Raw genomic sequence first — 17,726 nt, forward strand, 5'->3', positions numbered from 1 at the left:
CCAGGCCCAGGGGCAGCCATGCAGTTCAGCAGCCTGGCTCCCTGCTGCTGGCCCTGGAGAAGAGGAATGCAGCTGCCTGCATTGCTGAACAGCCCCATTGTCAGCAGGCCACGGGTGAGAACTAATCACCCCGGGCCCAGGTGCACACACGGTGTAGAGGAGGCGAAGGTTAAGTCCATAACTGTCCTCCCAGGACAGCCCAGCTCCCCTCTGCCCGTCCCAGGTGTATGCTCCAGATCCCACCCACCAGAGCGGGGGGCTGCCAGCTGCAGGAAACTTGCTCATCAGGCTACCGCGGCGCTGGCAGCTCCCTGGATGTAACGCAGTCCCCGTCGCTCCCACACATGACCCAGACACCCAAGAGTCAAGAACAAGAAAGTGCTTTTATTTACCTCCTCTGCGTGCAATGACTCCATCCCCCCGCAGCGCTGCGTGGCCAGGGGTTGGAGCCTGGAGTCCCACCAGCCTGGCTGGGGCTGCAGCCCGCCCAGGGGAAACGGAGCCAGCGTGGGGAATAACACAACCAGCCCCCTGTGAGAGCAGATTGGGCCTGGGAAGGGGAAAAGGCAGCTGGCAGGCACCAGAGAGATGATCTGGGGAACATCTTGGGGGGGCCCTTAGGCCACCCTTAAAGAGGAAACCAGCAGTGGGTTGTGGGTCCCTTGAGATCTCCAGAAGGAACAGCACTAGGAAGCTCACCTGAGCCTAGGGGAGACCTCTCCAGCCCCTGTAGCCTGGGAAAGCCCTTTGTCTGAGGATCAGTCGGCACGACTGAGCAGGGGTTACAAAGATGAAGGCTGGTGAGAAGTTACAGGCCGGGATGGGGCAGAGGGCTCAAGGCATGTGCATGGGAGTGGGGGGAGGCATGTTCCTCCAGCAGACAGAAGGTGAAGGCCCAGTGGACTGCTGACCCCAGGCAAGTGGCTGACCCAGCTTTGCCCCCCTCACCCACTGGAATTATAGCAGGAAATGGGAGCTCGCCAGCCCGGGGCACAGGGCGGGGGAGAAACGAACAATCAAACAGAGCTAGAGCTGTGCCGTGGAGGGTCCGGCGAAGGTGGTTTGAGCCCATCAGCCCCGGGGGTCCATCCATCCAGAGAGGGCAGGGCCAGGAGGGCACCCTGAGCTTTCCAAACAAGGCAGCGACATTAGGTCTTGCTGGGGACTGGCCTGAGCCTGGGATGGAGCGTGTGTGGTCCCGGGGCCAGGCCTCCCCGTGACGAGTCTAATGGACCACATGGCTCCAAGCCGGAGGACCCGGCCTGGCAGTGCTTTGCATAGCTCCACGGCGCCCAGATCTCCTGCCCCAGCAAGCGGCGCTGAAGGAGGGAGAGGGGCGCTGCTGCGAGCAAGCAGGGCAGCCGGAGCACTGACCGCCTCGTCTTCCATTCCTCCTCCCACAGGAAACCACTTCATCGCACCGCCCCGGGGATCAGCCGTCAGATCCTAATGCGGTGGGACAAAGAAGAGAGCTCACCAGCGAGGGCCGAGTCCTACTGCAATCGCTGCCCGCCCCCGGCGCAGCCATTCCCCACCCTGGCGCAGGCTGCTGGCTCAGACAGGCCTGGATGCCCCAGGGGCTTGGCAGCGCAAGGAACCCTTCACAACCAGGTCGCTGGTTCAATCCCAGCCCAGGGAGGCAGCTCTCAGCAGAGGATCCTCCTCTGTCCCTAAACCAGGGCAGCACCATCCCGCTGTCGATCTGGCCCCAAGAGGGTAATGTAGTTAGATGGGCAAATAAACCATGGGTGGGGGACGGACAGACAGACACAGGGCTGCTTGTAGGGAAACAGGCCAATTATGCACAGCCCAGGGACATGGCTCCTTGCTTCCCACGGGCAGATTGTACTGGCCACCCCCGTCCTTGTCCTTGAAAACCCAAACGTTCTCAGCCTCTCCCCGGCCCCTTAGGACCTAATGCACACGGCGGGTGCTGGAGATGGTCTCCCAGAGACCCTTCTATCAGAGAGCCTGACACGATAGCAGGGGCGTGGGCGCACGCCGGCCTCAAGGGCCCTTCGCACGCCTGGAGGACAAAGCTGGACAGGCATCCATTTGCCCTCGCAGCCTGGCGGGGCAGGGGAACCAGATACCTGCTACGGCAGCACCGGCCCATGCCCGGCAGGTCAGCCCAGTTTGCCCGGGCCCGTGTAACTCTGCCAAGCGATTTCCACGCCTTGAGCTGTCCTCAACCTCCCGCCCCTGCGCTGGGATCCACCCAGCAATAAAGAGCCACCCTGGAGAAATCAAACCGTGCAGCTTTAATTCCGCCCCCGCGCTCACAAGGCTTCGGCCCACTGCACACAGCATGCCCCCAGCCGCCCCCCAGGGACCCACACGGCAACACAACGGCACAGCAAGAGCACGCAGACGGCTGGGGGGGGAGCGGGCAGAGGGAGGGGTACAGGCCCTGTTAACCATCCCACCTTCCCCTCACAACGGCTGCGTTGGGGAAGGGGGGACAAAGCGATACCGGCAGACATGCTGCTGGCCCGGGGGGGGGGGGGGTGGCGGGGTGGGGGCGGTCAGAGCCGTCTGCTGCTAAGCTACCTTGAGCAGAGCCACGGTACATCCAGATAGATGCTGCCATCCAGACAGAACGGGGAGCTGCTGGGGATGCCAGTGGCCAGGAGCACCCTGTATTTTAGAGATGGCCCCACAGCGAGCCAGCATAGCATCACCTGCCCTGCCACCAGGGGGCGGGGGGATGAACAAAAATCCTCCTCGGGATTCAGCAATCAAGTGAGAAATTCAGGGACAGGATTATTTGGAAATTGCTCCGGGGGGGGGGGGGGGGCTCAGGAAGAGGACACGAGGGGCAGGCATCTCACTGCCTCCCCGACGAGCCCCGGCAGCAGGAATTGCCGGAGGGAGAGCTCCTAAGACCCGCTCTGAGCTGGACGCAGTTTTCACACAGCTGGGGGTGGCGGATGGGCTCGGGGATAATGCACCGGGCTGGGGTTCAGGGAGACCTAGATTCGATTTCTGATTGTGCCATCGAGTCCATGCGGCACGCAGTTCAGGCCAGATTTTCAAGAGCCCAGTGTGCGAGGGGCTGACCTCATTGGAAGAGTCTGGCTGATGGGCGTGCAGGGAATCAGTTCCCTCTCTGTAAAACTGGGATAATCCTTCCTCTCCCTCTTGAAGACAGTCAACCTCTTGGGGCGGGGTCTGTGTCTCACTCTCCTCTGTACAGCCCCTGGCACTGGGGGGCCTGATCGTATTCGGGTCTTCTAGGCGCTACAGTGCTAAGAGAACAGACCCTGCCTGCTCCGTTCAGCGTACTTGGGAGTGCAGGGGGAAGGGCCGCGCAGAATTGCTTCCAGCAGGACACACTCCCCTGCAGATTTCAGAGGCTCTCCTCATTGTTGTATGTCCTGCCGCTTCACCCCTGTAACAACGTCTCTGGCATCTTCCAGCCAAGGACCCCACAGCGTTTTACAGGTAGCTATTACTAGTGTACAGCTGGGGAAACTGAGGCACAGAGGTTCTGCAGCGAGCCCAGTGGCAGAGGCAGGAACAGAACCCAGCCCTCCCACTCTAACTCCCCCACTACACCACTCTCTCCCTCACCAGGGCCACGCGAGCACCGGAGAAGCCAATCAGGCGGGGCACAAGCAAAGGCTTTCCACACAGCCTGGCTGCACAAAGCCAAGCTGGAGCCAGACTGAGGACGCTTACGTAGGGAGGAAGGGTTGATTTCCCAGTCCACAAAGGGGGTTGTTTGGGAACTGCTATGACAGCAGAGAGCCTTGCTGTAGCACAGGGGCTGGGGCGGGGGGTAGAGACGGCCAGACGCCAGCCAAGAAAACGCTTGTGACAGCAGTGGGCCGTGGTGGTGGATGGGAACAGGGTAGCATCCCATTAAATAGCTGTGGGGACATTACTCAGCTCCATCCCTTGAGTGGGGCACTCGGCCCCGCCTTTGGGCAAGGAGACAGCATTTTTATACAAGCGAACGGGCTAGCCAAGGCCTGCATGCCCCCTCCGTGCAGCACGCAGCCAGGAAGGGAGCAGGCTGGGCTAACATGCTGCCCTGGAGACACCCCCAGCCCCAGCGAGGGGCAGCTCCAAGGAAGGGTGAGGTTTTCTCTTGTTGCGGCCGTGGCCCATTTCCCGTCGCCTTGCTCGCGCACACAGCCACACCTACTGGTTCTCCTCCCTGGCGCCGGGCAGCGTGCAAGGGAAACACAGAGAGAGGGGACAGCCCCTGACATTAGACACAGGCCCAGCTCCCTGCCCAGCGCAAGACTCTACCCTCCACGCTCTCCTATGGGGTGTGAAGGGAGGCAGGGGCCCTACTCCCACAAGAGAGAAAGTCCCCGAGCCGGGACTGGGGCTGAGAGAGGCAGGGCCCCAGGTGAAACGAGGCGAGCATGTGCCCAGGACTTGGGCATGCCCAGAGGTCAGTCCCTGCATGGTGTATGGTACCTTGGGCAGGGGAGTCAGGCCAAGTGGGTTCATCCTGGAAAGGGGAAGGGGGCTCTGGATGGGCTGGCAGGTGGAGGAGCGCATAGGCTAGGGAGCAGCAGAGGAGTGTGGGTGTTGGGGGGCTTGAAGGGGCCCAGCCCAGAGCCTCTGGAGATGCCCTACCCCAGCACGGGGAAAAGAGCGAGCGAGGCCCCATTTCATCCAGCTTCAGTGACTCTGGCCCAGCCTCCCCTCTCGCAAACGGCCACTTCCCAGCTCCGGCCCATCCCCACATGCCCCAGCCAGGCCACAGTCAACATGAGGGTTTAAACAAGGAGGGCTCCGGCTCTGCAGCAGAACGAGCTTTCCTAGGGGCTGAGTCCCTGGATCCTGTGTCTCTGCTGCGAATGGCAGGAGGTGGGGGATGATTCGGGGAGGGGAGAAGCCAGCTGGCAGGCACCAGAGAGATGAACGGGCGACAACAGATGGATGAGGAGGCAGAAAAACAACCAGATGAGAAACACATGGGGGACGAGTCTCCACCAGAGGGAAAGCTGGGGTTTATTGCTCACAGAGCACGCGCGTTGGGGAGACCTGGCCTCTGCAGAGCAGGGAGAGGCAGAGCGGATGCCCCAGTGAGCATAAGGGGGACAGGACAGGGGAAAAGGAGAACACGGAAAGTTTCACAGCAGGGCCTGCATGAGCGTGAACCAGCGATGCACGGCCACGAGCAAGAGAGAGGAGCCTGGATGAGACGCCACACACGGCCACGTGCACGCAGCTGGCGGAGACAGACACGCAAGGGTCTCGCAGCGCCCAGGGGAGCAGGTGCAGAGACCCCAGACGCACACGACTGCCTAGCTGTGGCAGGGGAAAACATGCCCACGGAGGTTCTAGACAGATTGCAGTCAGTGCTTTCTAAACACGGGTGGAAAGATGGGAGCCAGACAGTGCTAAGCCCCCACCCCTCCCCCCGGGACCCGGCTGGATCTAGTAGCTGCCCCGTGTACAGCTATGGGTGGGTCAATATCGAGCCTATGGCACCAGTGGGTCTCCCTCTATGCCCCATCACACACAGCCCACGTGGCAGGGCTCGCCCCCAGCCGCTCCCGGGATCGGAGCTGTCCTCGAGCCCCAGGACCGAGCCTGGCCAAGACAGTGTGTGTGTGTGGGGGAGCTTACAGTGTCTGGTAGGTGCTGTCCTTGGACTTGAGGAACTTGACGATGAAGTAGAAGACGGCCTGGATGCTCAGCACGAGGACGATCCCCCCCACGAAGCTGGCTGAGTTGAAGCCAGGCGGGCGGAACTCGGGGGTGGCCGTCAGCGGGGGGCCGGCTGTCGTCCCTGTTGGGGGAAGCAGCAAGGGCATTACTGGGGCCTGGCGCCACGCGCACCCCCCTGCAACGCCACGCTCCTTCTCCCGGCATGCCACCTGCTCCCTAGTTACTGGCCACCTGAGCAGGCTTCTGGGCCCTTGGGGCCCCGAGCCCAGATAATAGGGATGCTGTCCTTGGTGCTGAAGGCAAGACCTCTCTCCTGCCCCTGGCTAAGCAGGGCTTCCCTAGGCAGTGACGGAGGGAAAGGGCCAGGAGGAAGAGATGGGAGATGCCCTAGGCTCTGGAACAGGCTCACCTAAAGCTCTCCAGGAACCAGGAGGGGCATTCCACCCGGAGAGAACACTGCCTTCTCTGCCAACGCCCCAGCATGGTGCCAGGGGGACCGGGCCATCAGAGATGAAGCTGAGGTCCTGGTTGTTTGGGACGAGGGTCATTCCAGATCCCATGGCACTTCCCCCATTCTCTTTGGCCAGCAGCATCTCTTCTTCCCCACCCCACCAGTGCTGCAGTGTACGAGTGGGCAGCTGCCTCCCCCCCAGAGGTGGCTGCATTCCAGCACAGCCCGCATGCTCGGATTCCTCTCATGATCTAATCTCCCAAGCCCAGATGGCTTCTCAGGCACCGAAGCTGATGGTGACGCAGCAGCTGGTTGACTGGCGAGGAAGAACTAGACCCGTCTGGCGGCAGATGTGAGAGGAAGGGGCAGAAACACAGAGCAGCGGCGTTCTGCAGCCTGATATGTTTTATAACAGAGTGAAATGCAAAGGGTCGGGGGTACGCTGCAGGTCCCCCATGCACACTACAGACTCCAGAGGGGTCACTGGAAGGAGACTGTTTACGGAATGGAGTTTAACCCTTTCAGTGCTCTCGCTCTGCCAGCCCGTTCCTCTGTCCACAGCACCTGCTGCAGCAGAGAGTTTACTGCAGAGCAGAGACTGCGTGAGTGTGAGTGTGTGAGAGCGAACCACCTGCATGCGGAATGGGAGGACTGGGAAGAGAAGCCATCAGCTGCTCTGCTAACGAGAGCGACTGCCCATCAGAGCCTGGGCTGGATCAATAATTCACAAAGCTCCGGGATAAAGTTACTCATTTTAATTAGCTGAAAGCTCTCTGATTCCTGCTCCTCCTTCCTGGAAAAAGGCTCCTTCCCATAACACTGCCGTCCCGTTCCCCATACTCCCACCTGGTTACCCTCCCCACCCGCCCTAGCAAACAATGAGCCAGGAACTGGAAAGAGTATTTGTGCCCATTGCATGCTGCCTGCCTCCATTTCCCCAGGCAGGTGCAGCTGGATACGGTATCCTCTTCCTATCCCATGCTGCATTGCTACAGCCTGTCTCACAGGTGCTGGGGTCCTCTCCACCCAGAGCTCTTACGAGCCCAGGGCTCGGCTGCATTTTAGTGGGGAGTGAAGCAATGCTTGGAGAGTCTCTATGTAAAATCAGAGGGCTCTCTCTCTCACTTGCACACAGGTCTGATTTTTCCGAACGTTTGGGCCCCAAATACACATGCAAAATGAGTGTGCAAGTTGATCAACTTGTGATACTCTGCATGAGCGATGACCTGGTTTGCACGAACAAATCACAGTTAACTGTGCCTATAAGTTAGTATGCGGGTGTCTCACACCCCCTTGTAAAAGAAGTCAGATCCATCGTTCAGACATAATAGGTAGCGCTGGATGCTTCACAAAAGGCACCGCACGCAGCCCGGGGAGCTCGGCAGGGAGAGATGTCAGCCACCCCTGCCTTAGTACATGCTAGGCTTTCACCAAATATTTGGAGATCCCCAAAATGGGGCTCTCCCCTATGTGACAGTGCTCTGATTAATAGAATACTTTGCCTTTGTATAGCACCGGGCATTAACCTAGAAGCACTTCAGGCAGTGATTAGTAACCCTCCAAACTCTCCCTGGGATGGCAGGGAAAGAATGTCATTATTCTCCTTTTCAGTGCAGATGGAGAAACTGAGGCACGGAGCGGGGGAGGGACAGGAGGACTTTGCAGAAGTGTCACAGCCAGCACTGTCAGTGGAACCCAGGAGTCCTGAGGGCCAGGCCTGTGCTTGAATTACAGCACACGCTTCCCTCCCCCTGTTTCTGCAGGAGAAATTCTAGAACGAAGAGACATTCAACTGGCTGTCTGCCGCGGGAAGGAAGAGTGAGTGTTCTCACCAAAACAAACCCTGCCAGACTCCTCCCCGCTGACCCGAGCCTGGTGCAAGAACCACAAATTTGAACTTGCCTCTACTCCAGCCTGCCACTGCTGGTCACCCTAGATCCCCACCTGGGTGCCACTTGCCTGGCGTGAGGATCTCTGGCTCCTTGGTGGGCGCTCTCCGGGGCTCCTTGGTGGGCGCTCTCCGGGGCTCCTTGGTGGGCGCTCTCCGGGGCTCCTTGGTGGGCGCTCTCCGGGGCTCCTTGGTGGGCGCTCTCCATGCTGAGGGGGCAAGGGTGGCAGAACAAAACAAGGTGCTTAGAGGCCAGAGTTCCTCTCTGGCTCTTACCATGGCTGGGACTGGAGCAGATGGGACTGGAGCTCCCCCACCGTCACTGTTCCTGCCCCGTTCCCTACAGCGTCCCCTGCTGGGAGCGGCTGGGTCTCATGTAGCTGGGGACATCAATTGGCCGTCAGACATATCAAGTTCCCCAACGGGTTGAGCCCATGGAACTGCGCCTTCTTCTCCCAGGACAGGCAGCCCTGCTTATACCCTATGCATGCAATTAGCTGCAGGCAGGGGCTCCTGCACACATTTAGTCAGAGGTGTTTACAGGATCCTGGAAGCAGCTAGGACAGGAGTAGCTAGCTGCTGCCTTGATAGCCAGTGCTCCTGCCACGTTCTCCACAGCGCCTCCTGCAGGGAGAGGCCGGGGCTGGTCTCACAGCTGCGGTTCTCTTACACAAAAGCAGATGATAAACAGCAGCAATACCAGGCACTTACATTGAGACCATCAGCTCGCACAGCGCCTTGCAAAGAAGGGGGAATATCGTCCCCATTTGACAGATGGGAAAATAAATAGCACCTGAGCCAGGGACAGAATACAGGTCTGCCGAGGCCTGGTGCTGCACTCCACCCACGGCCTGTGCGGCTGCGTTCACCCCGGGAAGTTACCTGGACACGTAGCTGTGACATTGTAGATGGAGCATGTCTCCTTGGTGGCTTCTCCCTTCCCAATGCAGTCCCCAGGCCCTGAAGGAAAGAGGAAAAAACTTCCACAAAACTCCCCTGAGCAAACCTGCCCTCTAGAAAACCCTGCCATTCCCCCCCGCGAGGAGGGCTCTGAGTGGGTGAGGCCTGGCTGGCGTGGGGAGACAATGAGCGAGACTGTGTGGTCAGCCTGGTAAGCCACACATGAGCGCTGGGGAAGCAGAGTCTAAGGACTCAAAAGTCCAAACCTGCCCAAATGAGCATACGGGCTTTGAGTTTGACATGTCCCGACTTTGCCTCAGCAGCCTCTGCTCCCCCAGGCCCTGCCCAGCATCACGCCCAGAGCTTGTGCGGACGGCATCACGCTTGGAACACGATCTCCCGCGGGGATGCGTTCCTGAACGGCGTTTCTTGGACGACCGGCAAACCTCTCCCCCCATCGGATCCATGCAGCTTTCATCAGGGCCCGTGGTTTGTACCGACAATTCCCCCAGGAGCTGTAAGTCCTGGGAGAGCCCCATCGTAGGCTGAGACAGGGACTGGCTCTCACCCTTGGGGATATTTCAGTTCCTGGAGGGTGGAAGAACAGCAAGGAGATCACATCTCCCATTGTTTTGTCCCTATAAGTGGCTCTCTCCAGCATTAGACACCTAACCACAAATTCCAGCCTATTTGGGATCCACAGACCCCCAGATCGATGGGATCCTGTGGAACTCAAGTCACAACCCTGGCGTCAGCTCAGCTGCATGAGCTCCATCCCCTTTGGAAAGCCAGTTGTTATTTTATCATTTCAGCTATGGACCCTTACATAGCTTCACTCCAGACCCCAGTAACCTGGCAGAAGCCCATCCCAGCACATGGCGGCTGGATGAAGATGGCTGGACCAACAGGCAGCTGGACCTAGCATGGCACACCAGAAACCCATTCCTGGAGAGCGAGAGGCAGCCTACTGGCTTGTCAGCCACGCAGACAAGCTGTTCAGATGCCACTTCTAGAGCAAGAGGTCATGGTTGACTTGCAAGCAGAGCAGAATCTGAGGCATCTCACCCCAGAAATGGCTGCATGTTACCAGCAGGTGACGTGATCTCCAAATAGACAGACTCTGGTTACTTTAGTTAAAGTCACCAAAGGAGCCTGGGCTTCCCAAAAGAGTTTAAACAAAGTGGCAGGTATTTTTAAGCTACTGGGTTTTCTGCAGGTCCATGTGCTTGGGCTGATGGGTCGGCTTCTTCTTGCCGCACATTCTTCTGTCTCAGTTATCTGCCCCACCCATTGGGAAGTGGAGGATTTTCGATTCCATTATCTCTGCTTCTCCCTCCCCCCGCACTCCCGACGACATCAGTTGTTATTGAAGGTAGCAGCAGAAGCATCCAGAGCCCCCTCCCAAAGCAACAGGACACCCACCCAGAAAACAAAGATGCCGTGTGCTGTTCTGTTCAGGGCTGGCTGGGCCCTGGGCTTTAAAGCACCAGGGGGAGATTTGAAAGAGACAGACTCCCACAGCAAAGACCTAGTGTCTTCCATGGGTCACAGAGCAGGGACTTTGCAAAGACTCCAGCTTGGAGAGCTCATGCAACACTGCATAGCGGGACAGAAGCAAGAGAATGAATTACACGGATGAGCAGGAAAGATCCTCACGCAGTCGCCAGTCTGTCACTTTTCCTCACTCGGCTCTGAAAGGGACAACCCAACTCCCCTTGCCCAGCTGGGCCTGATCCCCTCGGTGCCCCCGGCAGAGCAATGGGACAGCGGGCGTGGCAAGTGGCTCTGCTGGCCACAGCGCGCATAGGGTGGGCCGGGGCGTACACACCAGAACAGCGAGCGGAGTTTGTTCTTTGCTCACTGGGGGAACTGGGCTGCCCGGCCACCGGAGCTTAATTTGTGCCTGGGGTTGGCAGGGCTCAGCCCCAGCCTCTCGGTGGCACGCAAGGCCATGCTGGGCAGAGGATGCCAGGGTTACCGCTGGAGCCCCGGCACTTCTGCCTTTGCAAATTAAGCACCGCCAGCCACGGCAGACTGAGCTAGCAACCCACCAGCCCTGCACCGGCCACCAGGTGGCGCTGCTGCTGTTGGCCGGCGGTGGGGCTGGAGGGGTGAGGCCTAGAGCCAGAGGTCTTTGCAGGGGGTGGGGTGGGGTGGGGGGGGAAGACAGGCTGCACCCGCCAGTAGAAGCAGCTGGGGGCGGGTGGCACTCGATACCGGGGAGCGTGATTCACGGGGCTGTGGGAGGCGATGGCTTAGGACAGGGTGGGAGGATAATGGGATTTTTGGCAGGTGAATGTGTGGGGGATGCTGGGTAATTTGGGGGGTGATGATGTGACTGGGGAGGGGCCCCCCACTAATGACTCTTGGTCCCCCGTCCCCACCCTTAATCAGACCACAGTAGGCCAGCTGTTGCCTCTCCGCTGGGTTTAGCGGCTCCCTGCGGGCTGGCTCCTCACTGTACCGCAGAGGCTTTTGCGGCGGGCAGCTGGGCCTGACCTCAGTCTGGCTTTCGAGCAGGGCGCTGCAAGGGAAGAGGTGGCCAGACTAGCAGCCAGGGAAGCCAGGCCTCAGCTCACAGAACCAGCCGGGGCCCCTCCGCGTCCTCCGTCTATCCCGCAAGGAGGAGAACTCTGCTTTCACCAGGGTGGTCACCTCCACTAGAGGGCTGAGCTGGGGTGGGGTGTGGGTTCCCCAGCATCCCCCATCGAGACCAGCGTCCAGAGACAGGGAGATTTCTCCAAGATGGTTTCCGTAGGGAAGCAGGACATGACTAGGTGGACAGTGAAGAAACCTTCCGTCACTGAATCACTTAGAAAGCTTGGAATTCAGCTGTCAAAGGGCAGCAAACTCCCCACCACCCTGCCAACATGAGAGGAAGCAGCTCAGCCTAATCCCCCACCCGGCTAGCAGCGCCGAATACAACCAGCAGCGCCCTGTCTGGCCCGGGGACAAACCCGCCCCAACAGAGAGAGCGCGAACGCAGACCCCTGCCGGGAAAGGCAGTCAGGAAATCTGTCCTGAAACCATTCGCAGTGGAACCCTCTCCCGATACCCCGGTGACAGCCCGATACCCCGGTGACAGGTGCAGCGTCCGACCCATCACGGACACTGGCGTCGGGAGAGAGCACATGGCCTGACCACAGTAAAAGTGCCCACCCATTTGGGCACCTGCAGAGAGGGCCGGTCTTTCCAAGCCCTCAGTGTGACCCTTACAGATGGGTTTTCTGAGCCCTCGTGAAAACCAGACCCCAGTTGTGGGTGCGTAGACTCTAGCTCAAAGGGAACAGGGCCCACTAACACTTAAGACACTGGTACTTTCCAGGCCACCAGCAGAACAATCCTAGGGCCTGTTTCTAGCCATTTCCTGGGCCCAGGGTGGGTCTGAGAACCGTGCCAAGGATTCGCCCTACACGGAGGGTTTGGGAGAAGGCTTTAAGATCCCTGCTGACGGTGGAAGCTGTGCCGATGTTTGAACACAACCGGCTACTTCCTGGCCAGCAGGACCCATGGGGCCAGGCTGCAAAGGGTTAACACAGGAGAACTCGAGGTGCTCCCCCACCGTACCTGGCTCCTCCAAGGCTCCGCAGTGCATCCACACGCAGTCTGTGATGTTCCGGGAAGCGTCTCCTTCAATGCACCTCTCACAGGGCTCCAGCTGTTTGCACTCTCCTGCCAAAACCAAGAGGACGCCAGATGTCAGGTCACAGCAAGCAGCCGGGTAACTAGCCCGCCCCGCCGTCTTTCTGCTTGGAGGACGGGGCACGGAGCCATGAGACGTCAAGGTTGAAGGGCACCTCGGAACTGCTAAGTGAAGCCTTCACAGACACAGAACAGTCCCCAGCCCCCTCGGTTCTGACCTGACCGGGGGCCTTCTCGGGAGCCTGGCCAGCATCCCCCATGGGCGACTTGGTACCATGGCCTCTGAGCGACACTCAGACCCAGCAAGCCACGGCCCCGGCGAGCGTCTGGAGAGTCAAGACATTCCAGCCCTTGCCCCCTCTTGGAAGTTAGGTGGATTAGAGTCTAAGGATTAGACCCAAGAGAGGTAGAGTTTTGTGGTCTGAGCACGGGATAGAGTCAGAGCTCTCCAAAGCCTATGCCTCCCTGTCCTCAGGCACGTCACTTCAGTACCTAAATACCTTTGAAAATCTGGGCCTCCGTTTCTCCATCTCTGAAAGTAGGACATTCATTTTCACATACCTCACCTGGCTGTGGCCCTGAGCTACAGGTGTCCCGCGCTGAATGCCCTCCCCAGAGAAGCAGAGAACACCCCAGTGCTTTACATGGAGCGACAGCCATGCCTTGCGCTGACCTAGCCCTTTTAGTCACAGATCTCAAAGCACAAATACACAGAGCTGGGCTAATGGCTGATTTGTTTGGATCCAAGCCAGTTCTGAAAAAACTCACTTCAGGATGAACTGACTGAGGGGTTTTTGAATTTTCAGTGAATTGAAGACCTCCATTTCGGGCTGTTCCAGAGCAGGGCCTTGGCCCTGGGTTCCCTAAATCTCCGGTGACTGCCCAAAGCACCGGGCTAAGGGCCATAAGGGTCTGTGGGGCCGTGGCTGGATCACCTCCTCCTCCGGTTGTTTTTGTGAATGGCCCAAACTATTTGGGTCAACTTCCCTGTGCTACCCCTGGGCAGTTCCCTCCAGAGGCTGGGGCACTGGGACAACCCTGCAGCACTCCTCACCTGCACCCAGCTCTGGGTGGAGCCACGTTGACCTCGCAGGATTCCTGTAACCAGCCCCACATTCTGGGGCTGCTGTCCTAGGGCGACAGCCTGCTTCCTCCGGCCTCCTGCCTAATTCACTGGCAAAGCCTGGTCATGGGAGAGCCAAGGATTCGCTGCCACAATGGGTCCCAATCCTGAAATCAGTGACTGAGAATGCTCAGCACATCCCAGGAGACAATCGGCACTTGAGAGGATTGGACCCATAAAAACTATCTGGGGTGGAGCATTCACAGTTAAAGGCTGGTCTCCTGGCTAATGCATTGCACCTGGACTCAGGAGAGCTGGGTTTATTGCCAGTTGGGTGACCCTGGGCAAGTCACTGAAATAGCTCCATACCTCAGTTTCCCTACCTGTAAAATGGGGGTCATTCCTTTGCCTTGTCTACTTAGATTGTAAACTCTTTTGGGCAGGGACTGTCCAGATCCCGGTCCACACAGCCCCCAGCCCCAGGGAGCCCTGATCTCCCTTCAGGTCACTAGAAATAATGATACAAGTAGCAGCCTTCATGCTCCGTGGCTATTCCCCCAAACTGGGCCTGCTTGCTAATGGCCAGATACTTGCTAACGGCTAGGGTCCATTCTAGAGAGAGAAGCTCTCGATGGAAAGTCCAACCAGAACCTGGGTGTCAGCACAGGATAAAAATCAGAGCGCATCCTAGCTCCCAGCAGCATGAGCCTAGCGGTCCCCAGTGTTTGCCTCCCAGAACTGCAGCCAGGCTGGGCTTTTTTCTAACAGGGGTTTGCCCCCTGCCCTGGCCCTTGCTGGCTTAAAAACACAGCCTCCCCCTCCCCCACCCGGATAGGCGTTAGCAAGTCCAACCACTATCACCGGTGGGATCCCACTGTGCCTGCCCCCCACATTTACTCATCACCACCCCAACATTTTAAAAAATAGCCCAGGGGAAAGTAAAGTGAGTCACCCAGGTATCGAACGGGCATCTCGTTTTTATTTTCGGAGAACTCTGTTGCCCCTGCGTTATTTGTTCGAAATGGAAGCAAAGTTAGCCAATAAGGAGGGGATAGAGGGGAGGCTGCGCGATCTAGTGGTTAGAACAGGCCCTTTGGTGTCACGACAGCAGGATTCCTCCCCAAAGCCCACGTAGGCCTGGGCTGAACTTGAAGCACAGGAGTCGAGGGGGCTACTCGTGCAGCGGAAGGCACGCGGGCGTTGGTCACTGTTTGTACAGGAAAGGTTCATTGGCTCCGGGCACCCCAGGCTCTGGGTGTCCAACTTGTGCCCTCGAGAGCCTGTTGTTCAGAGGGACGGAGTGCCCGCCGGCCTTGCTGATAACAGCCGGCGTTGGGGGCACTCAGCACTGTCATGAATCAGGCCCCAGATCACAAGTTGAGCACCCAAAATTAGCAATTACCTTGGAAAAACCTAGGCACCCATCCCACAGTGAGCTCCACTCAGGTAAATCCCAGCACACCCATGGAGGTCACTGCCAGTTTGGGGCCCTGGAGGACCTTAACCTGTGTGCCTCGGTTTACCCCCTTGGGAGGGATGCCCACCCTTGGAAAAGCTGGACTGAGACACATTACAGGAGCAAAAAGGATGATTTCGGGACAGCTAACGAGCAGCTTAGGGTCTGAGTTGAAACAAAGGGTCCTTCAAACCAGCTGGCCATTAACCACTAGGCGGAGCCTGACCCACAGGCCATTCCTGCTATTGCAAACCATGAAAAGAGAAAAGAAAATAATTAGGCAATTACCTTCCTGCATTAAGTTAAAAGCTGAGCCACACATTGCCATGGATACAGTGTTTTGGTGCTAACACTCCTCTTTGCCTAGCAGTTAAAGAGCTGTACAGTAACCAATGGGAAAGCAGGACTTTGTTCTCAGGGTTTCAGGCAGGTTTAGAATTTAAGTTATTTTTATCCTGCCAGGCACAGACACACAGAATCAGACATTTTGCTGAATGCCGCCTATTCCGATGCTTTACACTGGGAATCGGGCAGCTGGAGGGAAAAAACAACACACAGATTGTTGCTAAGCCCTGGTGAGAGGTGGATTCAGATTCTAGAGCACCAGAAAGTCCCAGCTGCAGAAAGGTGAGCGAATCTGCAAGCGCTCGTCCCAGACTGGCAGGCAATCAGCTGAGCTGGAGAGCTCGGTGAGGAATGATTTAGGTCTCTTGTGGGCCATCCCCCCACCCCCGAGCTAGAAATCCCCCCCGAGCTAGAAATCTCTCCCAAGCATTTCATGTGGGAAATGAAACAAGAGCGGGATTTGCATGGTGAGAACACAGAGCTCACGCGAGTCCCCAAGGAGGCAGGGAAACACAGGTGCACAGTTTAAGCTGGAAGTTACAGCAAGGAAATTGACCCTGCACAAATCGGTTCCAATCCCCTAAAGAGAGAACCCCGCAAACTGAGGGCCAGATTTTGAGCTCAGGTCATACCCCCATTTGGGAACATTGTCCATTGTCTGCCCCAGTGCTGGGAGCTTAGCACAAGGGCTGCTCTGGGCACCAGCCACAGATCTGCTCTGAGCAGGGTCACAGGATAGTGGCGGGTGGCCGGTCATGGGTTACCACTGGCCTGGAACTGGTCAGTGGAGGAATGGGTCACAGAACCAGGCGAACGCAGCCCCAGCCATGCAGTCCAGGGGGTTTCTCTGCCTTACCAATGGAAGTGAGAACAGCAGCTGATCACAAGCCCCAGGCTGGATTTGCTGCCCTGCAAAGGGCTCCCCTGAACCCCAGGACTTGGGAGGAGCCTGAGCCTGGACCCAGCAGCGTCCCCAGTGGTAGGAGACCCAGGAGGGCTCAGCCAGGTCACCTGGGATTGGGGGGAGGGGGGGAGTTGTTTTGAAAACAAACTCAGCGCTGTCCTGCCAAGCTGCACAGGGCTTGGGGGGAGAAGGGGGCAGAGACCCTCGTGCTCTGAGCTTCCATTTTCAACAAACCCAGACTGTGGCTCCAGCCTGGGAGCGGGGTCCCTGCTGGAGGGGTCACCCCGGGGGGAGGGGGACTCCCGGGGGGGCACCCCGGTCCCTCTGCGTTCCCCAGAGGCGCTGGAGCTGGGGAGGGGGAGAAGCTGCCACCTACCTGCCCAGCCGAGAGGCAGCCAGGGCGCGCAAAGCAGCGCGCAGCAGAGCGCAGCCCGCCGCGCCCAGGTGCGGGGCGCACCCATGTCTCCGGGGGGCAGGAGCGAGTCCCCGGCTCCGGCGGTTCGTCACTTTCAGGGGAGCGAGCGGGGCGCCCGGGAAGCAGCCGGAGCGGAGCGAGCTTATGCGCGCAGGGGCGGGGAGCTAGCAGCCAGCGTCCCGGCCGGGGGCGGAGGAATAGCCAGGTGCGGCCCCACCCAAAACCACGGGCTCCTTCGGGTGCTGCCCCTGTCGACCCCGTGGGGGCGCAGCTGCTTCTCCAGATAAGCCCCCATCTTAGCCAAAGGAGGGCACCCCCCCGAGATGCGACCTCCCCATATCCAGGGCAGAGGCCAGGGTCAGAAGCTCCCCCAGGTGCACACAAGCCCTTTCTCTACCTGCTAACAGAAATCCCACGGCTCCTCCCCAAATAGCCCTCCCTTTCCCCAGGAATCTACCCCCCTTTGGGCAGGGAGGTCAAAGGTCTTGGCCAAGGGGCAACTGTGGGTGCCCAGTTTGCACCATGACTAGCGCCCAGTGAACCTTCGCCAGCAAGTTCCAAAAACATGCACCAACATTTGCTAAATTCCTGGAATTCCTCATTTAGGCTGGAGTGCTGAGCCCTGGCACCAGGGTGGAGAGCTCCGGGCTGCGGGTGCAGGTTGGCAGCTGAGCTCCTTTAAGAATCGGGCCTTCAGTGTCACCGTGTGCACTGAGTCCCTTGGGGAAATGTCACCTCTTCTCTAAGGGCCTACCCGGGAGCGTCTGAAAAGCTAGCCCGTTGGCCCGGGCTCGTTCGCACAGCTGCCGGGGGCGGGGGCTGCACTCAGGCACACAAACAGAGTGGCCGGGATGGACAGGGCCTAAGTCAGGACGTTCACAAAGTTCCTTTGAACATGTTTGCAATGCTGCTTGCTGTTTGCATTGTGCGCTGTGCTTGCTATTTATTGCGCCAACCGTCAGCCACTTGCAGCTCACTAAAATGAGTCCTGACGGGGAACCTGAGGTGTGCAAAGAAGGGTGCAGGTC

The 17,726-nt window shown here is 58.7% G+C and overlaps 1 protein-coding gene across 4 annotated transcripts; it reads right to left on the minus strand.

The window, feature by feature from the left end:
* Positions 1-364: 364 nt before the first annotated feature.
* Positions 365-16,995, minus strand: CD164L2 (CD164 molecule like 2; the record flags this gene model as incomplete). Of its 4 annotated transcripts, none has more annotated exons than XM_084652344.1 (6): positions 16,660-16,968; positions 12,441-12,545; positions 8,856-8,933; positions 8,030-8,182; positions 5,593-5,755; positions 365-1,446 (listed from the first exon to the last, which is right to left on the minus strand). In XM_084652344.1, the coding sequence occupies exons 1-6, from the start codon at positions 16,742-16,744 to the stop codon at positions 1,440-1,442; spliced, it is 591 nt and encodes a 196-aa protein (XP_084508470.1). In that variant the 5' UTR covers positions 16,745-16,968. The 4 variants fall into 4 exon arrangements, with proteins under 4 accessions (XP_084508470.1, XP_084508472.1, XP_084508471.1 ...); XM_084652346.1 differs by having other exon boundaries at positions 8,045-8,182; positions 16,660-16,944; XM_084652345.1 differs by lacking the exon at positions 365-1,446 and having other exon boundaries at positions 5,589-5,755; positions 16,660-16,995.
* Positions 16,996-17,726: the final 731 nt, after the last annotated feature.

This window comes from Lepidochelys olivacea (assembly GCF_965140295.1).
Source record: "Lepidochelys olivacea isolate rLepOli2 genome assembly, chromosome: 19".
Taxonomy (NCBI): domain Eukaryota; kingdom Metazoa; phylum Chordata; order Testudines; family Cheloniidae; genus Lepidochelys; species Lepidochelys olivacea.